Source organism: Hordeum vulgare, chromosome 7H (genome assembly GCF_904849725.1).
Source record: "Hordeum vulgare subsp. vulgare chromosome 7H, MorexV3_pseudomolecules_assembly, whole genome shotgun sequence".
Taxonomy (NCBI): domain Eukaryota; kingdom Viridiplantae; phylum Streptophyta; class Magnoliopsida; order Poales; family Poaceae; genus Hordeum; species Hordeum vulgare.
In genome coordinates, this window is record NC_058524.1 from 581,097,289 (window position 1) to 581,124,852 (window position 27,564).

Below are 27,564 nucleotides of genomic sequence, written 5' to 3' on the forward strand. Positions count from 1 at the left end.
AAACTATGCTAGGTAGCATTCCACATCAAAAATTCATTCTTTATCACTTCCCTACTCGAGGACGAGAAGGAGTTAAGCTTGGGGATGCTTGATACGTCTCCAACGTATCAATATTTTTTTATGGTTTCATGCTATTATCTTGTCAAACTTTGGATGTTTTGCATGCCTTTTATATATTTTTTGGGACTAACTTATTGAGTCAGTGCCAAGTGCCAGTTCCTGTTTTTTCCATGTTTTTGACGCCTTTCAGAGGAGATTTTGAAACGGAGTCCAAACGGAAGAAAATCCCCGAAAAGATTTTTTTTGTAACGGAGGAAGACCGGGAAGCTTGGGGCCAAGGCAGGGGAGCCTCAGGGGCCCCCACAAGCCCCCACCCCGTGGCCAGGGAGGTAGGCCGCGGCCCACAGGCTTGTGGGCCACCTGTGCGCCCTCTGCCCTAGGGTTTGCGCCTATATATTCCCTAAAAATCCCAAAATATCAGGAGATCATCAAAATCACTTTTCCGCCGCCGCAAGCTTCTGTCTCCGCAAGATCCCATCTGGGGCACGTTCTGGTGCCCTGCCGGAGGGGGGATTCAGACACGAAGGGCTTCTTCATCAACACCATGACCTCTTCGATGATGCGTGAGTAGTTCACCATAGACCTACATGTTCATAGTTAGTAACTAGATGGCTTCTTCTCTCTCTTGGATCTTCAATACAAAGCTCTCCATGATCTTCATGGAGATCTATCCGATGTAATCTTCTTTTGCGGTGTGTTTGTCGAGATCCGATTAATTGTGGATTTATGATCAGATTATCTATGAATCTTATTTGAGTTTCTTCTGATCTCTCTTATGCATGATTTCATATCCTTGTAATTCTCTTCGAGTTGTGGGTTTTGTCTGGCCAACTAGATCTATGATTCTTGTAATGGGAGAAGTGCTTGGTTTTGGGTTCATACCGTGCGATGAGCTCACCCGGTGATAGAAGGGGTAGCGAGGCACGCATCGTGTTGTTGACATCAAGGGTAAAAAGATGGGGTTTTCATCATTGGTTTGAGATTATCCCTCTACATCATGTCATCTTGCTTAAGGCGTTACTCTGTTCGTCATGAACTCAATACACTAGATGCATGATGGATAGCGGTCGATGTGTGGAGTAATAGTAGTAGATGAAGAAAGTATCGGTCTACTTGTCTCAGACGTGATGCCTATATGTATGATCATTGCCTTAGATATCGTCATGACTTTGCGCGGTTCTATCAATTGCTCGACAGTAATTTGTTCGCCCACCATGATATTTGCTATTTTGAGAGAAGCCTCTAGTGAACACTATGGCCCCCGGGTCTACTCCACGCCATATTTCCAGCCTTACGCTTTTTACTTCATTGCACTTTCCGCCTTCAGATCTCACTTTGCAAACAATCTTGAAGGGATTGACAACCCCTTTGAAGCATTGGATGCAAGCTCTTTTGTGTTTGTGCAGGTACTCTGGACTTGACGAGACCCTCCTTCTGGATCGATACCTTGGTTCTCAAACTGAGGGAAATACTTACTACTACTGTCCTGCATCACACTTTTCTCTTCAAGGCAAAAACCAACGCAAGCCCAGTCTCCGTTAACGTGTCAAATTTTGGCGTTGTTGTTTGAGAAGTAGCAAGGTCGCGCCAGTACCCTCCTCGGTGCGTGTCGCTGTTCGCGACCCTCATTGGCTTGTCGTGATGCGCGACGAGTTCGACGCCCTCGTACGCAACCGCACCTGGGAGCTGGTGCCTCGACCCCCCGGTGCAAACCTCATCACCGACAAGTGGGTATTCAAGCACAAGTACAAGGCCAACGGCACCCTCGAGCGTCACAAGGCGCGGTGGGTTGTGCGCGGTTTCCGACAGCACGCCGGCGTCGACTACGGCGAGACCTTCTCGCCCGTCGTCAAGCCCGCCACTGTCCGTGTCGTGCTGACCCTAGCCGCGTCGCTCAACTGGCCAGTTCACCAACTGGACGTGTCGAACGTGTTCCTGCACGGCACGCTAGACAAAGTGGTGTACTGCCTTCAGCCCGCCGGCTTTGTCGCCGCCGCCAAGGCACATCACGTCTGCCGCCTCTCCAAGTCCCTCTACGGCTTGAAGCAGGCTCCGCGTGCATGGTTCCTGCGCTTCGCCGGCTTTCTCCAGTCCATCGGCTTCACCGCGACTCGCTCCGACTCGTCGCTGTTCACGCGCCGCCACGGCCACGACATCGCCTTCCTGCTCCTCTACGTCGACGATATCGTGCTCACTGCGTCCTCACCTGCCGCCCTCCGTCATGTCATCGCTCAGCTCACTGCGGAGTTCGCCATGAAGGACCTCGGCCCCCTGCACTTCTTCCTCGGCATCCACGTCACGCGCACACCAGCTGGCTTCTTCCTCTGCCAGCAACAGTATGCCGCCGACATCCTGGATCGCGCCGGCATGGACACCTGCCGCCCGTCTCCCACGTTGATCGACACCAAGAGCAAGCTGCCGACCGCCGATGGGCCGCGCGTCGACGATCCCTGTGCCTATCGCAACATTGCCGGTGTGCTTCAGTACCAGACGATCACGCGGCTGGAGATCGCCTACGCCGTCCAGCAAATCTGTCTTCACATACACGATCCCCGTGAGTGTCACCACGGGTTGATCAAGCGTGTGCTCTGGTACGTGTGTGGCACGCCTGCTCTCGGTCTCCACCTTCGCACCTCGCACACTCTTGACCTATTGGCGTTCACTGATGCCGACTGGGCGGGCTGCCCCGACACTCGTCGTTCTACCTCCGGTTCTGCGTCTACCTCGACGACGCGCTCGTCTCCTGTTCGTCCAAGCGCCAGGCTATCGTCTCCCGCTCCAGCACCGAGGCCGAGTACCGCGGCGTCGCCAATGTCGTTGCTGAGTGTGTCTGGCTCCGATAGCTCCTCGGCGAGCTGCTCTCCCCCGTCGCCAAGGCTACGCTGGTTTACTGCGACAACGTCTGCGCCGTCTACTTGTCGGCAAACCTAGTTCACCACCGCCGCACCAAGCACGTCGAGCTGGACATTCTCTTCGTGCGTGAACGGGTCGCTCTCGGCGAGTTCCGCGTTCTCCACATCCCCACTCGCCAACAGCTCGCCGACATCATGACGAAAGGGCTCCCCTCGGAGGTGTTCTCTGACTTCTGTTCCAGTCTGTGCTTCACTCCCGCCGACGTCACGACTACGCGCGCGCGCGCGGGGGGGGGGGGGGGGGGGGGTGGGGAGTGTTAGGCTACAGGCTACACCGTCTATACCGCATGCACTCTGTATAGCTCGCATGCGGTATGAGCCGATCGTGGCGTAGGTTGTTGGAGTAGTGGCTGCTGGAGTAGTGCCTGATCGTGGGGTAGTGAAGGTAGTAGTGGCGCATGCATGATCAGCTCATAGTTTGCCAACTGTATATAAACATCCAGCCTAGAGCTTAATAAAAGTGCGTTGAATCTAATCCTCTCTCTCCCGCTAAACAGTCACCGCCGAAGTGTAGGAGGAGGTTAGGGTGGGGGCAAGCGTGGATATTTGTGTTTGTTAGTTATATTTTCTTCGATCCTTTTGTGTATGTAGGTGGAATCAGATGTATTCTCCTTTTATAGGTCTTTGTCTTTTTTAACACACATATATTAGGTTAGTTTTTATTACTTCCTTTTGTTTAGGGACGTGCTATGCGTTGGTCGATGGATCTTCTTAAAAGATCCATCACCTCGCAAGCCGTCAGATCTGGTACAGTTTAGCATCGAGTGTGTTTGTTATTTTTGTCACTTTGCAACATAGATTGTGTTGCATAACTTTTTTGTCACATACATCATGTTACATAAAATATTTGTAACGAAGCTTCTGTTGCATATATATTTGCGCAACGGAGGTAATGTTGTAGATTTTGTTTTATAACACTGAGGTAATGCAGGGACTCTCACGTTTCGTTGGCTTTCAATGCGGCGGACGCGAGCCATAGAATCGACAAGATGATTTTAATCATTTCCTTTTTGTTTAAGGAAAACCCTTACCTTTCACCGACCGATCCGTGCGATCTATCCGCCGCCCGCTCGTCCCTTGATCTTGCTTCGATCTGACGGACGAGATCATGTCCGCGCCTAGCGACCTAGCCGCGACCATTTCCTGAAACTGGAGCATTATTTGAGGAAACGATCCTGAAGTTGGGGCTCCTCACCTCCGTCCCGCTCTCCTCCGCCCGTTCCCAGCGAGCCCCCGTCGCCACGAGCCATGAAGGAGCTCATCCGCCGTCGGCCGGTGCCCCGCGCCACCTCGCGCCGCCGGATCCGCTCCGTCCCGCTCTCCTCCGCCCATTTTCGGCAAGTCCCCGGCACCACGAGCCGTGAAGGACCTCAGCCGCCGCCGGCCGGTGCCCCGCGCCACGCTCGCGCAACCGGATCCTCTCCGTCCCGCTCTCCTCTGCCCGTTCCCGGCGAGTCCCCGTCGCCACGAGCCGTGAGGGAGCTCAGCCGGTGCCCCGCGCCGCGCTCGTGCAACCAGATCCTCTCCGTCCCGCTCTCCTTCGCCCGTTCCCGGCGAGTCCCCGTCGCCACGAGTCGTGAAGGAGCTTAGCCGCCGCCGGCCGGTGCCCCGCGTCGTCGGATCCGCTCCATCCCTGTGCTGTATCCTACCTCGAACAGTATCCGCATCTGAGTTTCTGTAATATGACTTTTGTTGCAAAAATTTCTTCCGTAACAATACCTATATATGTTGCAGAAAGACGAAGAACAAAATTGTGCAACAAAGCGATTGTTCTGCAAGTCGATCATTGTTCCATGAATTAATGGTTCCAAAGCTTTTATACAATAAAACGATTGTTTCTGTAACTCGACCATCGTTTCTAGAATTATTTGGGTGCGGAGGAGACGATCAAGCCACGTAGATCAGACGGCTGCACGTACATCGGACGGTCGTTGAGTGACAGACGTTTAATAAACATTCGTCGATGGACGCGTAGCAGCCCTTTGTTTAATACTCATTTTTGTACATTTTCTTACATCGTAGCGCCAAGACGTATTTTTCCAAAGAAAAGATGATCCATATGCTGCTGCTCCGAGTCCGAATCCTAATTAGAATGGGTTTGGTGGGACCGGAACTGACGGCGAGCCGGAATCGGCAACTCCCCAATCATTATAAGAGCATCTCCAACAGCCGCGCTATACTAGCGCCACGCCACAAAAAAGGCAATTATAGCGCGCGCAACGCGGCGGACAGCTCCAGCGGGCGCGCAAAAACCGCGCGCGTGCTAAAACGAGTTGGGCGCGCTGGCCATAGCCTCATCCCGCGCTGTGTATTTCGGGCGTCCACTCCGCGCGTGGCAGACTCGAGCGCGCGCGCGAACTCGCCCCTTTTCTTCCTCCTTTGCTCCCGCGCGCGCCGGCACCAGCGCCCCTGCCACCATGGACGCGCACACCGGCACCCCGCTGACCCCGCTGTACAGCCGTGACCCCCCCGCCGCCGCCGTCGAAAACCCTAGCGCGGCGGGCGTTGGCGCTGGCGCCGCCGCCGCCGCCGGAGCTCCGCCGACCGTCGGCCTCGCGCGCAGCCTCTTCTTGCCGCCGTGGATGACCACACCAACGGGTGGCGTCCCGCCGGCGCCGTCCCGTGCCGCCGCCGCACCGTCAAAGCTCCCCAATGCGTCGGAGCCGAAGAAAGGAAAAACATCCGCGAAGAAGAAGGCGACGGACGGCTCCGGCAGCTCGAAGGCGAAGAAGAAGGTTGCAGGGCGGCGGACGGGCGCGGCGTCTACCGAAGCGCCGGCGAGCTCACTCGTTGAGCCGGCGGCCGACGCGCACCACGTGTTCGACGAAATGCCCCCAAGGTGAAAAAAATTCCAACTTTTATTTTCTTGTTATTTTTTCAATGCATCATCATATAGATAGCTTATATTTGCATTGTTCAAAAAACTTTGTAGTCTCAACGATGATGCATACATGTCAACTATGGGTGTTGGGTCCAACAATTCGCATTGGTCTCAAACCAATGACATCCATTTGGACGACCATGAGTTTGAGGTGGACGAGGAGGGTGAGGGCATTGTCGAGGCGCCGAAAGGAAGAGCGGGCAATTACACCACCAACGATGACAAATTACTATGCAATACTTGGTTGCAAGTGTCGAGGGATCCATCCGTTGGAGGTGATCAAAGTAGAGATGCTTATTGGGGGCGAATGAAAGAACACTTTGATGCTCAGAACGTGAGTGGAATTGACCGCTCCGAGAGATCACTTCGGTCCCGATGGTCGACAATCAACTCGGATTGTCGAAAGTGGGCGCCCGCACAAAAGGCAGTTGACAAGCTTAACCCAAGTGGCACAAATGAGGATGATAGAGTAAGTGGCATCTCATACATGTTCATCATACTTGTTTTTGGTGTCCGAAGTGCTAACTTGTTTTGTTTTTCTTGTAGTACAACATTGCACAAAACTTGTTCAAAGAAGAGACGAGGACAACCAAGAAGGGGAAGATCAAGAAAGGAAAGATCTTTACCTTGCCTCATTGCTACGAAGTGTTGAAGGATGATGAGAAATGGAAGAAGCGTGAAGATTTGGATGATTTGCATTTGAGCAACAAACGCAAGCGCACAATTGAGTTGAATGATGATGATGAGGAGGATTATGCATCAAGTGATGACGGCAAGAGAAGCCCCACACCCAACTCGGTTTCATACTCGAAACCAAAACGACCGGATGGGTGCAAGAAGGACAAAACCGAAAAGAAGAAGAGGAAAGGAGATGATGAGCTCACAAATGCTACGGAAGCTATTGTGAAGGCAAGAAAAGAAGCGAACGAGGTGAGGAAAATGGCAAGGAACCAAGATGCCGCGGCCGAGGAGAGGAGGTTGGCGGCCGAGGAGAGGAGGGTGGCCGCCGAGGAGAGGAAAGTGGCATTGGAGGAGAGGAAGGTGGGCATGGAGGAGCGAGCTAAGTTGTTGGAATGGGAAAAGCACTTGTTCTTCTTGGACACATCTTTGTTCAATGATGCGCAAAAGGAATATGTCAACCTTGCCCGTGAAGAAGTGTTGATTCAAAAAAGAGCCATGATCCGCACAATGGGTGGCGGTGGCCTTGGCGGCATGGGTGCCGGTGGCCTCGGCGGCATGGGAGGCATGGGCCTCGGCGCCATGGGAGGCTTGGGTGGCTTCGGAGCCATGGGAGGCATGGGTGCACCTCTGGCCGCCATGGGAGGCATGGGTGGCTTTGGAGCACCCTCCAACGCTATGGGAGGCACGGGTGGCTTTGGAGCACCCTCCAACGCTATGGGAGGCATGGGTGGCTTTGGAGCACCCTCCAACGCTATGGGAGGCATGGGTGGCATGAGTTTTGCTTCTCTCATGGGAGGCATGGGTGCACCTCCGGCCATGGGTGGAATGTCTTTCGATGTGCCTCACACACATACCCATGAAAATGCCGTTGAAGATCTTGCCAAGACCGTCGGAGCTACACGTGATGCGGTGCGTGATGAGGTTAGGGAGGAAGATTCATCTTCGAAGGCGGAAGAATCGTCTTCGGAAAAAGAGGAAGAAGACGAGGAAGATGATTGATGTGTTATATGTCTTCAACTTTGTTGGATGAACTTGTATTTTGAACTTGGTTTGTATTTTGAACTTGGTTGGATGAACTTGTGGGCATGACTTTTATTCATCAACTTGTTTGTGTTAAATTTCACATGTTCATTGCATTTTGATGAATGTTTCAAACTATTTTTTGTCCAAATGTCATATATTTGGGCGCTGCTGCAGCGGCGCGCGTGCTGCATTTTTGCGCGCTGCTGGAGCGGAGCGCGCGCGCTGCATTTTAAAGCTGCTGCTGGAGCCAACGCTGCGCGACGCGCCAAACCAGACGACCAGTGCGCGGCAAACATGTTTTTTAGGCGCGGCGCGAAGCGCGCCAGTTGGAAATGTTCTAAGCTGAGGCGTCGATGCACAAAGGCACACAGCAGCTGAGGCCTCTTGTTCACGACCACGAAGCTAGTACGTGCAGTGCAATCCTGCCGATGGATCCATCGTCAAGCACGGGCAAGCACATGGAGGAGCAGCGGTGGCAACGGCATCGGTTGTCTTCGCGGCTCAAGTGCGGCGAGGACCAGACGCTAGCACCCAGGAGCGCCCACGAGCGGCTCTTCGTCACCGACGTCCTCCTCGTCCGCCCGGAGAGAGCAGTCGGCGCCCAGAGCGTCGTGGCCGCCTGCGTCGAGGTCGGCGCGCGGAACCTCATGCTCGGGAGGCTGTCGGCGGAGAACCCCCGCGTGGAGCTGCAGACGCCGGTGGAGCTGGACACGGAGTTCTGTTTTTACGTGGTGCGCCTGGAAGACGGCTACGCCGCCGACGATGACGCGGACACCGGCGTGCACGCTGATGCGGTGGTCGTCGAGTTCCAGGGTTTCGCTCTCGCTCTCGCTCCGCCGTCTCTCCACACGGAGGAGGAAAACGATGGCGCCCACGAGGATGGGCAGGAGACTGCCGGCGGCAACGTCGGCAAGGACCTTCGGCAGGCTGTGGCTAGAAAACTCTTTGGAATTTTTATGTTTGTTTCTGTGCTGGCATTGATGATGTAACGGTGAACTCGTCAATGGACAACGGATGAACTGTATCGTCGTTTATTTGACCACTAGTTACAGCATCTCTGATTACTACGGACACTCGAAACGCACGCAATTTGCCATCCAAGGCGGTTCACATACATATAGTTTTTTCCGTATATCGAAAGCAAACGGGGACTTTGTGGATATTCAACCTTAGTGTAGGACTGCGATATCCCCGGCTCATACAGAACCAAAGCAGAGCCCACACGTTTGGAGCGGTCCACATTATTTTCGCGCCTTCACGGTTTCCCCCATCCTCTTTGCTCTAATCATTTCCGCGCCAAGTTGAAGCAAGAAGGGGCGTTGTTGGCCAAGATGACGGAGAGATACGATGACATCTTGACAGAGAAGGAGGAAAAGAAATGCAGAGGTTCAACGTCTTGATGTGGCGGCCAAAAAGAAGACCAGCCTTGAAGAGGAGAAGATCAAATGAAGAAGGTTGAGCTCACGGGCGCTTTGAAGGATATCGAAGATATTCATTATGAGAGTGGACAAGTTGGATCCTGATGTGACGATGATCGTGCACGTACTTCGTGTTAGGATGTTGAAGCGCTTGACAGACTTGATGAAGGTGGCCAAGAAGGAGGCGAATACATGGATGGTGAGGAGGCGGATGATGAGGAGGAAGTTGTGGTAGAGTGAGCAAGGAGGTTAAGACAATCGGTCTTGGAGGGCAAAAATGCGATTTTTTTGCACGGACCGACGGATTATTTTTTGTAAAAATATAAATATACTCCTCGTTTTAGTTATGACAGGACGCTCTAAACACTGCTCTATTGCTCATATTGCTATGCATAGTCGGACTTGGATGGGCGTTTAGGAAATGTGGTTCGATGACCAGCTCCCGTATCATGTTCATGGATTGATCCATATCAGTTCGTATTCATTTCAAAAAAGATGTTGGAGACGCCCTTATCACCATACAAACTACAATAACCACATTTTAGGACCACAAGACTTAGATCAACTTCAATAGTTTCCTTATTTGTAAAGAACTACTGTTGGTTTATTGTTCCTAGGATTATTGTTGGTTGTGTCGTTCTCCTCCAATGGTCACTTCAACATTGGTGGAGCACCATAGTGCTTGATACTTAATACATCTGAAACGTATCATTTTTTGTTCCCTACCACTTTTATATCATAATCGCATAGTATTGATGTAAATTTATATCATTTTTTGGATTAACTTGTTAATGCGGTGCCCAAATCTTCTTGATGTTTTTTTTGCCATTTTTCCACTTAAGAGGAAAATCAATTTTTGAGGACAAAAAAATCAACAAAAATACGTCTTGAATTTTATGGAAGGACGAAGCCATATGCACTTGAGCCCACTTGGGGCCACGGGTTCTACTATTGTCCGAGACCATCGAAATCTGAGGACCACCCCGGCGACAACTATCATAATAGAGTTGGCAATAACAAACGTCAGTGTGATGGCATGGTGGAGATGATGCTGGTAGCATCGGTCCTAGGGCCGCCACGACAGAGGTGATAGTACCCCTCCACTTTGTCTTTGCATCCTCCCTCATAGATGGTTTCTTGGAGGTTTGGAGGACAGTCTTTTGGTTGGAATTCGTTTCCACCTAAGGGGAATGGAGTTGGATGAGTGTGCTTCGGCTAGGATTGGAAATGATTTGATTATAAAGCCACACCAATTCCTCCTAGATCTTGATCCACCCTCTCACCCTAACGTGGATGAGATGTTCTTCCAACATTTCAATTCTCCCATGTCATACAAGGGAAGAAGTGACACGAGAAATGAAGATCAGATGTGACAGATTGGGCCAGATGACATGTGTCATCGCCCCGTTCGAATTGAAGAAGGGACCGAAAGGCTAGTTTATGCTTAATTATGCACTATGTTGTTAATGTTTAAGTGTTTTGAGTACTATGTTGATGATGTTGGAGTTTATGGGATGTTTTTGTGACTGTAAGCACGTTTAGTTTTGTTTCAAATAGGTTGGTATAGATTTCCTACACCGGAGCTTCGTCGACTACATCTATATAATGAACTCGTGGAGGATTGAAGCCCAAAAAACAAACTCAAAGAAGAAGCGCGTCCATCCGGCCGAGCTCAACACCTGTGAAGATCTAACCTAAACCACTAGCCGAAGCAAAGGCACGAGGTTCTCCTCCCCACCACCGATCATCAGAGTGGCAAGCAGAGTGGAGGAGAATCCACACGCTCACTGGTGAAGCCTGGAGGGGCGCAACCCTGCCCATCGAGGCATAGATTCATGCCATCTCCTTGGGACGACAAGTTTAGGGTTTCTTATTGTGTACGCGCTACAGTGAAATTTAGTGGCAGTTGTTTCATATATATTCAAGGGTTCAACGATGACGACTGTGGATTCAGGGCACTGGTTCCTAGTGACACGTGTATAAAGACTTCACAGCTGCCATCGACAAGGTCAAACCGGCTCCGATATGGGAACGACGACAACAACGCGTTGGCGGCTAGTTCTGTTGCGAATAATGGTTGTTCGGTAATTTAGAGACCTTGATGTAATTTTCATTATGTTTGAGGTGTTTCGTACTTAGGATGAACTTTTGTATTAGTAGATCTGATGAATCATTTTTGAAAAAATGTTGGTACTGAGATTTTCTTGCCTCGCGAGATCCACCAGCAGCGCACACTCGCAGCCAGCTTTCATGTCGCGATGGCGTCGCGGCCGCTCGTCGCTGCTCCTGCTCCTGCTCCGTCGAGCCTTCCTCCTCGCAGCCGTCTCCGCCGCCGCCCTCTTCCTTCTCCTCAGCCACCAGGGCCCTGACCCCTACTCTTCGTCTCCCGACTTGGCCTTCTCGGAACAGCTCTCCGTTGACCCGCCTCCCTTCTCGGAAGAGCTCCCCGTGGACCCGCCTCCCGCCTCGGCCTTGCCGGAAGAGGTCTCCGGTGAACCGCATCCGGCCTCGGCCTCCTCGGCCGAGCTCCATGCCGTGCCGCCTCACGCGACGGCTGGTTCGGAGGGAGGGGGCGGCGGGCCAACGTGCGCGACGGTGGAGGAGATGGGGGAGGAGGCCGTCGGCGGGGGGTCGACGGAGGCGGCCAGCCTCCGCGTCCGCGAGCTGATTCGGCGCCACTTCCTGCTCCACGGTGCGTAATACTCGCATCCGATTCAACGCTTCATCCTAGCATTGGATGTAATCTGCAATCCCCTCTCTCATGGAGCTGGGCTGGATCTCACCGATGAAAACTCAGCATCACTTGCGCCATTACCTGAATGTAGCTCTCGTTTCGTTTGTTGAAGTATACCTATTCTGAAATGTACCTGTCGTTGCGTTGTTTTACATTTATCTGCATAAACAATCAGGCTGTAACTCTGTAGCCAGGCTAGTTTTGAATAGGAAGACTTGCAGTTCCTGGGCTGGTTCAACAGCCTCAATGCTTACTTCTGCGGTTAACTTGTCAGGCGCTGCGAGGGTTAGGTCGCTGCCTGCAGCTGAGTTCTGCAAACAAGGCTTTGTGTTGGGGAAAGCATCTGAAGCTGGGTTTGGCAATGAGATGTACAAGATATTAACGGCAGCAGCTCTGAGTGTTATGTTAAACCGCTCCCTGATCATCGGCCAAACCAGGCATATGCATTCACACCCAGTTACTTTCCTTCTTTATCTATGATGGGTTTCCCTCGTACTTGTATCTTTAGCCGAGCAAAACAAAATTTAGTAATCGTTTCATTTTTGTACGTAGATGACATAATCACTCTGAATCTGTCTGGTAATTTGACGCAAATGATTTAAATGCAGCACAGAAATGGTGGTGATTGATGTCCACTTCACTATCCTCTTACCCTTTGTCTTTTGTTTGCAGGGGATTATATCCGTTTGGACAGTACATTTCCTATACTGACCACTCATTTACTACTGGAGAAATCAAGCATTTATGGAGGAAAAATCGATGTGCCCAAACATATGGCAGAGATCTGAGCGTGAGGGTAGACAATTTTGAGAATCCATCAGAGACCAATGTTCTTTGTAGTGACTGGAATAGATGGAAAGATCCAATCATCTGGTTAGCACTACACTTGCAACCTAACAGATCTCGAACTTTCAGTATGTTTTGCAGTTACTTATGGACATATGAAGCTGTCAAGTTTGTGCTTTTGCTTTTGTGATTCCATTTACCGTTTTGCAATAGCACACTATTACAATGCTTTGTATAACATATTCATTCAAATAACCAGGCTTGATGTGTTGTGAACTTGTGACTGCTACTGCTTTCCTGATCATATATTTTTTCCATTTTGGGTACATCAAAAGTCAAATACTTCTCTAGCACAATAAGAATTTTAGCACAATTACTTGTTTCTTTGCATTATCCTTTCAGACTCTTAGCAATTACAAGTCACTGTTTACTCTGTTGAAATGTTAGTCTCTGGTGCAAATTCCTTCTTAACTTCCTTTTTCTTTAGTAAATCCTTACTTGTTGAGATAGTTCAACCATTTAGAGTAAATTCCAGCTACAACCAGTAGAATGCCCCTAGTTGTACACTGAACTACCTTTGCCTAAATTGTCAGTGTACATTAGATTGAGATAAAATTTGCAGTCGAAATTTTTCCCACTGTTTTGCTAAATAAAATTGGAAAATATTTTGGGATTGTTAGGAATAGAATGCATGAGGTGGACCAAAGTTTAATGAAATATCTAGGGAACAGTACTCCTTACCCATGGAACCATTTGGAGATGTGAGTTTAAAGTTAGTTTGGTTTTCATCTACATTTCCTGGTTGGTAGAACCCTGAATCATAGGCCGCTAAGCATCTAAATTTCCTGGTTTGTAGGAACGTTCCTACAACATTGAATCCAATTGGCCAGTTTTATCTGGACGAAATCCAATTCGCCAGCTCTGATCTAATTACCTTGTCTTTGATTGACTACTTTTATTTATGTTTTTATACATTTCTTCCATGTTTACCTGTAAATTATTTTCAACTAATGGCTGTTATTTCCCTTCCTTGTTCGCAAGTATCTGCTCGTCATTGAAGTGGCTCGTTTCTCAATTTGTATTTTCTTGTATTGTTTGCTTAGATGAATTTTGTTTCTGTTGATTATTAATGATCTTGAGAAAGCTAAATGTAATGTACAAAGCGTGCTGACAGGCGTTACTTCTTCACGGCGTTAGGTTTGATGGCACAACAGATGCGGTTGGAATCCAGTTCTTTCTGAAGAATGTTCACCCTGAAATCAAAACTGCTGCTTTAACAATTTTTGGATCCCTAGGCACGTTACATGCCAGGCCTAATACATTCGGGGAACTTATGCGAGTGATCATATCTCCCTCCCAGATAGTCCAGAGAGCAGTTCAGTGGGCGTCGAAGGGTTTCAGTCCAGATATTGTTCTGCACATGCGGATGATGGCCAATAGGTATGACGCACTATATGTGGCTTAAATGGAAGTATCTGTCATAATTGTACAACGTTTACTTAAAGTGTGGGCATCAAAGGGTTTCAGTCCAGATATCGTTGTGCACATGCGAATGATGGCCAATAGGTATGGCACACCGTACACTATATGTGGCTTAAATGGAAGTATCTATCATAATTGTACAACGTTTACTATAAAGGGGTATTGTCATCATGTTCATTTGTCAGGAAATCCAGTTCATCAGTAACATTGAAATATACTGCTTACCTGAAATTGTGGACCAAAACTTAAGTAAACCTTTTTCTTCTGGTTATTTTCCTGATGTATAAGTTTATGAGTTAGTTTTACTCGTCCAATCTGGTGAGAAATGCTCAGTATGCCATTCATGCTAAGTGTTTGCAACAAAGGATAGTTTAAAATTATTACAGAAGTTTGATAGTAAAGTTTTATGAATACTCCAGAAGCTAGATAAATTAATGTGGATGGTAATGGCGTTCAAAGTCTTTGCACCTCATGCAAATTATTGCGAGACTTTCAGCTTTAGAATGCCAGAAACCTACGTCATGCAGATTATTTTTATTTGCGACTCTTCCTCATCATATTATCTCAGAAGCTGAAGATAACTGATTTTCTGACTAGGCCAGTACGAGCAAGAACTGCTGCAGTTAGTTGTATTCAGAGAGCTATACAGATTTCTGGCTTAAAGGGTACACCTCGGGTGGCATTGATCTCGGACACACCATCATTTGTCAAGGAGATGAAGCAAGAGATCAGTGAGTTTGCAGAGGTTAGTTGCTTTTGGTTGAATATTGTGGGATGGACTTTGTACTTTTGTTCGAGCATTGTGGATCATGGTTAAAATTCATGTATCCATAGTTACTGATTTGGAAATTTCTAGAAAATGGCATGACTATTCTATGCGTTCTGGGCAGGTAACTTATTTTGATTACAAGTCGTTTGCCAAGAGTTTTGACCTAGAGATGAATGGAAAAGACAAGGTATGATGCACTCTTACCTGAAAGATCTTTGCTGCATTTTCTGCATCATCTGATAGGCGATACTAGCTGGAAGCCTGAAACTTTTAGTATTTCCATGGGTGTTAAGTTTGTATCATGGTCATGGACCGTATACTCTAGCTTAGACGCGACAAACTGACATATCTTTCATAATTGTACTGCATTAATTTTTACGAAATCTCATTTTGCTTATTCTACTGTGTATAGCCTTTGGACTTCCGTTCACGAGACTGGGGATCAGCTCCAAGGTGGGCGGCCTTCGTTGATTTCTTCCTGGCCTCAAGCGCAACTCACACGGTCGTCACCGGAGCGCATCGACGTGTGGGAACGACCTACGCGCAGCTCATCGCAGCACTGGCCGCAGCAAACAGACATGGTACATGCATACATCACCACGCTCGGGCCCCCTCTCAAAATATTTTCACAGTCCATGAGTCTAAGAATCACCAAACTGGTCTTTCTCACGGTTTCATTGTCAGGTCACGAGCCCTCGGGTGCGAACTTCACGTTCCTGAGCAGCGTCCACAGCAACCTGCTGGTCGACGGGCTGTCGACGCAGGCCGGCTGGGGCCACGCCTGGAGCAGGTACGCGGGGCCCCTTAGCTGCCCGCGCCAGGCGCACCAGTGCGCCCTGACCCCGCTCCTCCCGCACGCGTGGTGGGACGGCCGGTGGCGGAGCCCCACCGCCAGGGATGTCAGGAGGCTGCTGGGCTACGGCGTTTCATTGTCGGACACCGGGGAGGTGGACGAGGAGCGGCTCGCGTCGCACTGCCGGTCGAGGAGAGATCATGTGAAGAGGTTTCATCTTCTCCCACCGCACAAGGGTTGAGCGATGATGCTTTTGGAGAGAACCGCTGGGACACTCCGTTTGAGTTGGTCCGGTTACACGAAAGGAGCCGATGTAGTAGTAGTAGTAGGCGAGAACGGTCAGGGATTTTGATAATGAATTTGTGGTGCACATCTGATGGTTACAGTTTTGGTAGGCTGCTGTGCAATGCTGGTGGTATACGGAAGGTGTCATGTAAGGGATTTAGTATGGCTTTGTTCCAATACATGTGGAGCATACCCTACCATATTTGACTGCTCCAACCATTTCCTACCCTCCAGACCACTCTCTTCACAGTTCAAGAACTAAAAACCATGCTAATATCTTGATTCTTACGAAAAACAAAATATTTTACAGACCTACAGTCATCTTAAGAGTTTGGATGTAATTACCATCATCAGAAGCCGACCTAGCTCAGTGGTAGAGCGCGTGGCTTTTAACCACGTGGCCGTGGGTTCGATCCCCACGGTCGGCGTTTTAAGATGGATTTTTCGCATTTTTGTGTCATCTTGGAATTCTTCGTTACACGCACTTAACAGCAACACAAATGAGGAAGAGGAATTCTTCTCCTGTACATTGTTTTGTTGCTCGCCCTCACCCCATCACCACTAAAAAGAACACCTTCACCTCATCATATAAATATGAACGGCAAGGTCGATTTTGGGCATCTGCAATGCTGTACTGTACCTCAAATAGCCCCCTAAATCGTTTGGACCGTGGTGTTCAGCCGTTTCACCCAACACCATGCCGTAAATGTCATGTTTGAACCGTGTTGTCCGGACATTTCATACAACGCACCTCTTCCATTAAAGATAAATCAATCTAGTTGGTCAAACCAAACCGATAGATCGGAGAGAATTACAAAGCTTTAACAATCATGCATATATATTCTTTTTTACGAGGAGAAAGAAAATTTATTAATCAAGCGGCGACCAAGTGTGCCTTACAAAGATCAGCCGCCTCATCTGGTCCTGACCGAAGCCACACGACAGTGCGCTTCTTTATTCTACCAAAATTTGCTAAAAAATGGCTAACTGAGTTTTGTTCCCGCCTAACATGCTTGACTGAAAATTCCCTACCTTCCTGCAAGAGGTATGATCTAATCTCTTGCATCATCATTGTATTAGCTGACCTGTCATCATCAGTACCCGTAATCAGTTTGACAACATCCAAACAATCCGTCTGGATGACGATCAGCATGGTCGTCCACTGGGTAGCAAGGGAAATCCCTTGCATACATGCAACAATTTCAGACTCAAGTGCAGACGCATAATGTCTAAGCTCACGACGGGATGAATAGATGATTGCACCGGTTTCATCCGTGAGTACCATACCGGCTCCGCCCATACCATCTTGAGCTGAAAATGACCCATCAATGTTTAGCGCTGCCCAGCCTGGCGGGGGCGCCTCCCACCGGGCTGGCTGAGCCTCACGGTGCACCATATGTGGTACATGACGTAATTTGAGCGAAGGACTAGCGACCATCTTCCCTTTGACATGATCAGCATGTTGGTCATTCTGCACGGCCAACAAGGAAGATATGTAGCTCGAAAGGAAGCGTGTTGAAGCCTCAACTGCTGGCGGCCGCTTGTCATTCACAATTTCATTGCGTACATACCAACAACGCCAAATCGGCATTAGTGTACACATGCGCTGCTCTTCAGATAGATCTGGCAGAATATCGAGGAGGCACTCCGGCCCTGTGTGTTGCACCTGCCGTATATCCGGGATACTCCGCTGCTGCGCCATCACTTGCCGTAACGCCACTGCCCGGGGGCATCTGCAAAGAGCATGGAAAGTGTGCTCCGGCTCAGTAGCACAAACAGGGCACAGGTTAGACACTTCAAAACTACGACGATATTTATTAATCCAAATTGGGTAGACAATAAGTAACTACACGCCACGCAAACACACGCACCTTGGGAGGAGCAGGGCACCTCCATAATAAAGCCCAGATGGCTCGTCGCCCATCCGGTGCCCTGCTCGCCGCGACTGAAGATGGACGAAGACGATCCTCTAGCGCCAGCCGGTAAGCGCTTCGAACAATGAAAACACCGTTTTTCTCAGGTTCCCAAGCAAGAACAATCATGCATATAAGAATACAAAGAAGACTCAAATATTATTCATGAATAATCTGAACATAAACCCACAATTCATCGGGTCCCAATAAACACACCGTAAAGTTGATTACACGGGATAGATCACTGCAAGAATCGCGGTGATCTTTGCATTAAAAAACATAAAGAGAGAGATAGCCATCTAGATATTAACTATGGACTCGTAGATCTGTGGTGAACTACCCACGCATCACTATGAGAACAACAAGATTGATGTAGAGGCCCACCATGATTGACCCCTCCTCCAATAGGGCACCAGACCCGGGATCCAGTTGGGCACACGATAGAAGAAAGACTTACGACAGCGGAAAAAGTGTTTTGGAAGGCTCTCTAGATTTTGCCCCAAATATGTGAATTTATAGCTAAGAGATCAGGGCCACAGGCCATGGGAGGTGGCCCCAAGCCATCAGGGCGCAACCACACCCCAAGGGCACGCCGTGTTGGCTTGGCGCCGCCCCGTGTGGCTTTTGGTCTCCTTACGAAGCTTCGAGGTCTTATTTTTGCTCAAAAAATCATTAAAAAGTTTCAGAGTATTTTGACTTCGTTTGATACAGTATTCCTGAAAAGCCAAAAACATGCAAAAGCAACAACTACCATTTGGCACTGGGTTAATAGGTTAGTGCCAAAAAAATACAAAATAACTAGTAAATCTATAAAAAGTATCGTAGAATGATAATATAATAACATGGAATAATAAAAAACGTATCATGCACATGATGACAGTGTTGAGAGGTTAAACACAATGAGATGATACAGTCGGTGGTGGGTGCTGACCATAGATGCATTCACATCTAACCACATGAAGGCCCTATAGAGAAAGTGCAGCATCAAGAAAAATGGATGAACAAAGCCCCCTGAAGGCTATGTGAAAATGAATATTTATGCGACCTTTTGTCTTCGGGAGGAAAATGTTTCAAATGGAGCTGTTATTCGTGATAAGGTGGGGCAATTTGTAGTGGCGAGTGATAGCAGAATTGAACATGTGAATCCGACCGTCACTACTGAAGCGAGAGCACTCATAGATGGCTTAAACCTGGAAGGTAATGTCGGCTGCAGAAAAAATATTATCAACTCGGCCTGCACTGAGGCTGTCCAAACGATGCAGTATGGAGGTTTCTCTGCAAACAGTGGCTTCAACAATTTATGGAGAGTGCGTGTTATTAGATCGTAATCTCGCTCATATAATTAGAAAATCGTCCTAGATAAGGCAACGAAGTACATCATCTGTTAACAGCTAATGGCGAGGGGGCCCACACTAACGTCTGGATGGGAGATCTCTTGGATTTTAATGTATCCAGCTTGATGGATGGTGTAAATATTTTCAACAATTAACAAAGGTGCCGTATGGCTTTCACCAACGGCGTGTTTGGAAGCTCGAGGGATTGGTTATGGGAGTTTATGAGACGATTTTGTGAAGGGATTAGATTTGAAAAATATATTATTAGTCCAAATTCCAGTTTGGTGTCTCGTGGGAGTTGCTAGTGGGAATTAAACATAAAGTTAGTTTTCTTTGTTTGGTTTGTGGATACAGAAATGGGAATTGTTGTATGAGATGACCCAATTAGCGTTTCAATTAAACAACATGTCTGCAATAATAAAACACTAGTATTTTGAATATATTTGTTCCATACCAAACAAAGATAAACATTGTGAAAGAAACGACATTGCATTTTTTTGAGAACCATGCATACAACTATGCAATAGTAGTGGCACACGCATCAATCATTTGCTGCCTCACATTCGGATGCACACCTGCCATCACCATGTGGTCGCCTAACGTTCTTGCTCTAGCTGAATCTGGTGAGCTAGTTTGTTTTGTACTCTCCTTACGATCCCGATTTCGACCTTTGAGAAGGAAGTTAGCACTTTCTTAATGTCCTCTATCACTGCATTTACTAGGACGATGTGCAAGAATCATCTGACCGCAGGTCCCAACCCACCGCAGTGTAGTCCATCTCAAGTACTCCCATCCGTCTTAAAATATTAAGTGTCTTAAATTTAGTATAATTTTATATTAAAGCTAGTATAAAGTTGAGATATTTATTTTAAGACGAAGAGAGAGTATTATAGGATCGAAGTAATACTCCTTCAGTTCACACAATCCCATCAGTATAGACAGGGCCGGTCCTGAGTTTTCAGGGATCCGAGGCGAATCTGTACTCTGGGGCCCTTCGGGGTCTTTATAAATGTCTAACTAGTAATCATCATATATAAATATAATATTTTTAAATAAAACAATTAAGTATATCTTAGTGTGCATATGCCGTAATGTATATATTACCTTTAAAATTTTCTCCTAACATTTTTGGATGCAAAATCGCTAATGATAGTATCAATATCAATCAAGCATTTTCTTCTCAATGCATAAAGTAGCCAAGCCATTTAACATCTCTTGTGACATTGTATATCTCAAGTAGTTCTTCAATAATTTCAACTTTGAGAAACTTCTTTCATCTGATGCCACAGTCACAGGCATAGTAAAAGGAGTCCGATATGCAATAGAAATATTGAAATAACAATCTGCTTCTCGAACAAACTCAAAAATCTCCATAGCAGACATTGCTCTATCGGACAAAGTTGACTGCATAACAGTTAACTCAGAAATCAGATCATTTAAATCAACATCAGATGAACCACTTGAGGAGAATGAACTTGCAAATTTAGTGCAACTCTCTTTAAGTTCAGAATGGTCCAATGACTTCAAGGTTGTTGAACTCATTAAAAATCCAAATATATTTTGAATGATTCAAGTTTTTCAAATCTGTTTTTTAGCGAAGTCGCCGCCTTATCAACCATGACCAAAAAATAATTGACTTTAAAGTCCTTCTCAGCTTCGAACATTGCTTCATCATTGTCATCTTCATCAAATTGTTTCTTCCTAGAAACACGACGGTTTACCGAAAATGATGGCTCGACACCCATTTCAGCTGCAGTTTCTTTGACAGTTATCACACTAAAATCAAACCCCTCCTCTCTATAAGTGTCGAAATAAGTAATGGTTGTACGAAAAATGTCGTGAAGTTTCATCCAAAAGATATTTAGTACTTTCTTCTTCCCTTTTAGCCCCCCTTTCCACTAATATATCCCTCGCTTTGTTATCAAGACTACCCCAATTGATTGGATCATAAATATCCGCAGTAATAACCGGTTCCTCATCAACACTAGCAGATTCTGCCGCTGATGAATTAAATATGGGATCATGATCACTCACATTGGTATCATCCATGTTGATGTCAACATCGTCTTCTGTAGGAGTATGGCCATCATCTTCCTGATTGACATTATTTTGGTCATCTGCAAGAACCATCGCCAACTCCTCTGGATTTCTTGAAGTGCTCGTCTTGCTCTTATAATATCTAAGAAGGGATCCACTCAATGCCTCTTTCTCCTCATCTTGCTGCTGCTTCCTTTTTCTTTTAGAACTTTCGGATGGATATTTTCTACCCGAACCTGACATGACCTTGTTGAAATTGAAAGGAACAATTAGCTTTTACAATTAGCACAAATCTAATTAAAAATATTAGACTAATTATAAATCTGACAGGGCATATTAATAGTACCTTCTCTCTGTAAACTATGTTTGCTCAAATGCTCAATGATTTAATCACCCTGCCAACAATTCCCTACTCCGTATTGACCTGTTAATTTGGGGAATTGGGATTAGAAAAAAAGGAAGAAGAACACTAAACAAGTGTGGACGTGAGACAAGAGAGCTCTAGTCTGTAGACTGTAGATAGAGGCGATTTGAGGATTTGTGAACATGCCGACCTGTACTTTCGTTCGTCAGGTGATGATTTCTGAACCTGCAGATTTGAGGATTTGATGAATGATGATCAGGCCTGGGCGGTTGGGCGTGATGGTGTCTGCTTGCTTGATGGTACTATTAATAACCTGGTGCTTATTGGAACATTCTTCGCTCAATCTGGCCTTCTGGTTCGTCCTTCGTCCTTCATCAGGTAGACTCTCGTTCAGTCCTTCGTGGCTTCGTCAGGTAGACTGCTCGGGAGATACTCTGCATCCGGCAGAGGGCGCCGCGCAGGCCACAGACGCCAGACGGCAAGACGGCCAGAGTCGCCAGACAGGCAGAGAGTCGAAGACAGCGAGTAAAAGGAAACGAACTGACGTCTGACGAAGATCCGAAGAAAAAGGAAACCGAAACCGGGAATCAAGCGATTTGTTTCACGTATTATCTTCTGAGTCCTGGCTTTCCTTTCACGTATTCAGGCTTGTTGACTTGTTTTTCTTCTCGTTGTCGGACGCTCGATAGGAAACCCTGACCTGTACGTATACATACCTGATACCTAGGAGGGGGCCCTTGACTTTTGGGGGGCCCGGGGTCGCCGCCCCGTTCGCCCCCCAGGGCCGGCCCTGAGTATAGAAGATGCCTCGGCCTCCTCGGTCGAATTGCATTGGCACAATCGGTGCCCGACTGACACGAAGACAAAACCCCGATGATCCCGAGCCATGGCGCCTGCCCCAAGTGTTTCTGGATTCCTGGAGGAACGCATCATCGCAATTTATCTTGGCACTCCGATGTGGGGTGCGTTCCACGAGCAAGGTTTCAGGGGGACTGCACACATGCCGTGATTGTTTAGAAAACATAGATAAACTAGGATTTGTTTCTGCCTTGATTTATACTTCAAGATGATCATGTACTCCTATATATATATGCCCATGAGGCTCAAGCAATTAATACAATAACTATTTCATCAATCCCTCTATTCCATTTCAACATGGTATCTGCCGCAAGTTTCTAGACCCAGCCGCCGCCTGCCGCTTTCGCACCGCGTGCTACCCTCGAGGCGGTCGGCCTCCATAACCGCCGTCGGGGGTCGCGCCGCCCGTACGGCCGTACCTAGGGCTCGTTCGCCTGTCCTGTTGACCGGCTTCCCTAGAAAGTCTTTTTCCGATATCTTGATCCGGGTTTTTCTCTCTTTTGCCGGTCTCTTGGTCATCGTTCATCCTTTTTGGTTTTTCGATCTAAGATCGGTTTGCGTGGCCTACCGCCGCCGTCGACCACCGCTCCTCTACTTCGACATCGGTGCGATCCGGCGGCCTCACGCGACGCGGCGACCCCTTATGGCTGTCGATCGCGCGTCTTCCCGTCGTCGTCCTGCACCGGCCGTCGCTGCCCTCCTCCGACCGGGGCTGCTTCATCACCATCGCATCCGCCGTCGCTTCGTACGTCCGCACACCGGCTGCGTCGGGCCGACTCCCCACTCTGGCCGCGTCGGCCTCGGGCCGGCATCCTCTGGTCGGCTGTTGTTGGCTGCGTCGGCCTCGTCGGCTGCTGGCCCACTGCCGGCTCCGACTGTCAGCCTCGTCGGCTCCCTCGGGCCGGCCGTGTCGGCCTCTCGGCTGCCTTGGGCCGGCTGATAGCTGTCGCCTGCGTCGGCCTCACCGTCTGCTTCTGGCCGACTGCCGGCTCCGACTGCAATCATCGCCGACGGCTTCATCTCGGACGCCACCACATCGCCTCCATCGAGCGACGTCCCCAACCTCGCGCGCGGTCGGATTGATCACCCACCCGTCTGCGATCCACCTCAGCTACGCCGTGCGACCGATCTGGCCCGTCGGGTGCGCACGCCTTCGCAGGCCCCGTGAAGACCGTCTCGAGTAAAGCACGCCTTTCCACCGATCGAGCACCAGACTGCCGCTGCGTCGCCCTATCAGGCCGCATCGTCGCCGGTCCGTGGTTCTCCTCGCGGCTGCACCGACCCGCGACCCGCCGCTACTCTTCCCTTTCGGGCTGTAGCGCGGTGGCATGCGGTCCCCGCCGCCGCCCGAGGCCGTCCCCGTGGCTACACCGACCCGCGCACCGCCGCTGCATCGCCCCTTCGGGCCGTAGCGTCGCGGCACGCGGTCTACGCCTCCACCCCGAGGTTTTCCCGTCGTCGCCCCGACCCGCGCACTGCCGCTTCATCGCCCCTTCGGGTCGTAGCGCCGCGTCGCTCGGTCCACTCCGCCGTCCCTGCACGTCGACTTCCTATGGTATGCGCCGTGCCGTCTCCTTCGACGCGGGAACGCCATTGTCCGCGCCGGTCTTCCTCATGCTGTCGGGCTCTTCCTCGCCTACTTCGAGCATCGCCGCCACGCTCCTAACCAGCCGTCGCCGCTCTCCTTTGGCGCTGCTACAGCTCGCTCACCCGAGCCGCGCCGCCCATCCACCTCCTTCATCTTCGTCCAGCACCAAGCTCATCGCTAGCGTCGTCGTCATCTTCCTCAACCGCTTCGTATACTCCGACCACCGGGGGCTACATTGGCCCCCGCCGATTTGTTGTGCAACCGTTGTTGAGTCATTCTGTGCTAGCCTTCTCGACATGGCGAACAAGTTGTGTGCAGGTCCCCATCTATGCATGCCCGGTGCTGGCAACACCACCATGCGCCTTCGTCCTTGGTGTGTTCCCGGGCCTGGCAAACCTAGAGCAACGCATCGTCAAAATCGTCTTCGTCCGTCTACGCATGTCCGGTGCTGGCAACACCGATGCGTGCCTTCGTCCACGAAGTGTCCCCGGGCTTGGCAAACCCCGTGCGATGCGTCGTCAACTACGTCTCCTTCCCGGTGCATCACTACTTCGACACCATTGCGCCCATGACTGACTCCACGCCTCCTTGCGTCCATGGTTTCACGGCGACTTCCTCGACACCCGCTACCCTGACTGGACATCGGCCACGACATTCTTCACACGGCTACCTCGACCACGGCTACACCACCCTATGCTCTCGACTACCTCGATAAACGGACAAAGGGCTACCACCTTGCTTGAGCAACCTCGTCGGTTTCCACTCTAGCCACAACTTCTGCGATGCATCGACCGCTACGACTGTGGGAGGGATGGTCGTTGGCTTACCTTCGGGTTCTTCTCCAGTCTCACCGTTTGCGTCGCTACCGTTGTGACTGCGGGGGATGTTCAGTATCGTGATTGTTTAGGAAACATAGATAGACTAGGATTTGTTCCTGCCTTAACTTGTACTCCAAGATGATCATGTACTCCTATATATATATGCCCATGAGGCTCAAGCAATATAACAATTATTCCATCAATTCCTCTATTTCCTTTCAACACCCATGGATAGTATTGTTTCTGAGGCTCCATGCTTTCCACGGGATCAACATAATCCTGTTTCTAACCATCGCTGTTTGCGAAAGCAGAAGATTCTGAAGCCAATCATCTTCCATATGTGTGAATTCATTTTCTTTTGGGATGTCCCATTTTGCCCTCATATCAACTCCCAATGCTTTGCTTCTAGTGCATGATACAGTAGCATGAAACTCATCCTCACTTTCCATCCCACAAATATCACATACATCCTATTCCACAATGGTTCTTTTGAGTGTATTATGCTTGGTAGCTAGATATTGGGTCGCCACTCTCCATCTGAATATATTTTTTTCCGAAATGTCCTCTTTCCATATAACATCTCAAATGCTTCTATTTCCAGGCTCGCTAGTAGGATTGGATGTAGACTCCTTTCCATTTCCTTTAAGGGTATCTGCATGCTGTAGGCACTCCTCACAGTGAAGATCCTAGTTTTTTCATAGTGCCATGCCACGCAATCCTCGACTTCGGCTATGGGGCTCTGAATCTTGCAGATTTTGTCTGCATCAAAAGAATGGAAAATTTGCTTAATGAGCCTAGTATCCATTCTTTTGCATCAGGTATCATAAGTTGGTTAACCCATCTCAATCTAGACCGGCTTCTGAAAGTGGTTGTCTTTAGGCCTTCATTTCATGGGATCCACTGATCTCTTGCTATTTGAATTTTCCTTCTCCTACCCACTCTCCAAATCAAACCGTTTTTAGGATCTCAAGACCAAACTCAATACCACGCCATGTGGGAGAAGCATCTGAGGGGAACATCGTATCTTGTAGTTAACCATTTGGGTAGTATTAAGATTTTAGAACCCGGGCAGACAAGCTATTAGGGTTTTGCACCAGCCTCCACCCTTGTCTCGCTAGGAGTGCTTGATTGAATAAGTGCATATCCCGGAAGCCAATACCCCCTGTTAGGTTGGTTTCTCACCGCGTGGGCCCAACGGCCCACCGGGCCTTTATCTATGCGCCCTGATCGGGGGCGCCCAACCCATTATGGTTGGTGGGCCCGTGTGACCGCGCTATATAAAGGACGGTGGGATGCCGGGGCACGAACTATGAGATTCGCCGCCGTCACACCCCTACCGACATACCTATCCGATCTAGGTTAAGCGCGGTGCTCACGGGAAGTTCCACCCACGCCTAACCCTTCTTCGTCATCACCGCCGTCGCCACCACACCTATGGAGAACGGTGCGGGCTCATCCGGCTCAGGACAAGGTAACTACACGGGTTTGTGCCGGATCAATCTATGCCTAGTTGATCCACGTTCTATCAATGGTATTAGAGCCACTATGCAAAGATTCATTCGATTGAAAGAAATCGAAAAGAAAATTTCCCTTTCCCCTCCCCACATGAACCCTAGATGGGCAAGTACCGAAGACGGCCTAGGGCCTCGTCGCAAAAGAAGCGCCGCCGCAAGGCCGCGCCTGTTCCTCTCGATCCCCACACGCATCGGCAAGCCGAATTGTGGGGAAGAAGAACCTACCTCCTCGGAGGCAAAGTACGGATCAAGATCCAACAAGAAAGGACTTGGATCCGATCCGAAAAAGGCAAACCAAGAAAAAAAGGGAGGAAGGAAACATGCAACGAAAATGTAAGGGCTTCATCACCAAATCCCTTGACGGCGCCGCGCTCACTGCAAGGCGGACGCGCCGCCGGCGAGGGGGATGGCAACGGAGTTATCTTTCGAGTATCGGACAAGTTGGCATCATCTTGGCAGGGAAGATGGCACCCCAACACACCACTTGACGGTGGCGCACTCTCCCTCGGGAGAGGGCGCGCACCGGCAAGGAGAGTGAAGGGGGCCGCCGCTGCATCCTAGGGGAAACAAGAGGAAAGGGACCGACGCTCTCCCGGCGGGGCATGTAAGCCACCGCGCTAGGAGGGGCTTGGCCACCTGCAGGAAACGCGCGACGTGGGGCTCTCGGCCGGCCACGGCAGGCGGGACCCGAGGAAACCTCCTCGGCGGGGCAGAAACGGCCACCGCGCGAGGGAGGAACCTGGGCCACCACGGGCCGCTCGAGGAAAGGGCAGCTGCAGGCCTCCTCGGCGGGGCAGGTAGGCGCGCACGACGCAGGGCCCTCGGCCGCCACGGCCGGCGGCCACCCAAGCACCCCGACGGGGCTGCCAGGCCTCCGCGCGAGAGGAGCGAGGAGCCTCTCGACGAGAGCACGAGAGGGAGGTGGACAGAGAGCGGTGGGCCGAGGGGGAAATGACTTAGGGGTTCCCCCCTGCCGGCTCTTGCCCCTTTTTGTCCAAGCGAAGGGCGGGGGGGGGGGGGCGTTGGATTAAGATGGGCGTCTGGGATTGAAACCCTAGCCGCCAGCAGGCCGAACAGGGCCGACAAGCCCACTCGGGCCGATGGTCCACACAGGCTGGCGAGAGCTGCGCCAGCGCCTGGCCATGGAAGGGCGGTGGCCCAAGCCGAAGCCGGCCCAAAGAAAAAAGGCCACAGGCCGACTCTTTTTCAATTTAAAGGGTTTTTAAGATTTTCTCTCTATTTTAGACAGATTTAAAAGGGTTTTCTATGCATTTTTTTCTATTGAAATATGTTTAGAAAAAGGGAAAGAAAATG

At 49.5% G+C, this 27,564-nt stretch overlaps 1 protein-coding gene and 1 non-coding gene across 2 annotated transcripts; both read left to right on the plus strand.

Annotated features, from left to right (window-relative positions):
- The first annotated feature begins 11,167 nt into the window (after positions 1–11,167).
- Positions 11,168–16,026, plus strand: LOC123411659. Its single transcript, XM_045104624.1, has 8 exons — positions 11,168–11,667; positions 11,984–12,146; positions 12,382–12,582; positions 13,693–13,935; positions 14,575–14,722; positions 14,868–14,933; positions 15,159–15,327; positions 15,431–16,026. Exons 1-8 carry the CDS (start codon positions 11,226–11,228, stop codon positions 15,778–15,780), a joined length of 1,782 nt encoding a protein of 593 aa, XP_044960559.1. The 5' UTR covers positions 11,168–11,225; the 3' UTR covers positions 15,781–16,026.
- Positions 16,027–16,180: 154 nt separating this feature from the next.
- TRNAK-UUU lies at positions 16,181–16,252 on the plus strand. The gene has a single exon. It is a non-coding gene; the product is annotated as a tRNA-Lys (tRNA).
- Positions 16,253–27,564: the final 11,312 nt, after the last annotated feature.

Excerpts from the sequence above, each read along its gene's own strand:
- LOC123411659 (XM_045104624.1), top strand. The coding sequence starts at position 11,226 with ATGTCGCGATGGCGTCGCGGCCGCTCGTCGCTGCTCCTGCTCCTGCTC. Across the intron at positions 12,147-12,381 it reads CTGATCATCGGCCAAACCAG|GGGATTATATCCGTTTGGAC; the intron begins GCATATGCATTC and ends TTTTGTTTGCAG. Across the intron at positions 12,583-13,692 it reads TGGAAAGATCCAATCATCTG|GTTTGATGGCACAACAGATG; the intron begins GTTAGCACTACA and ends TCACGGCGTTAG.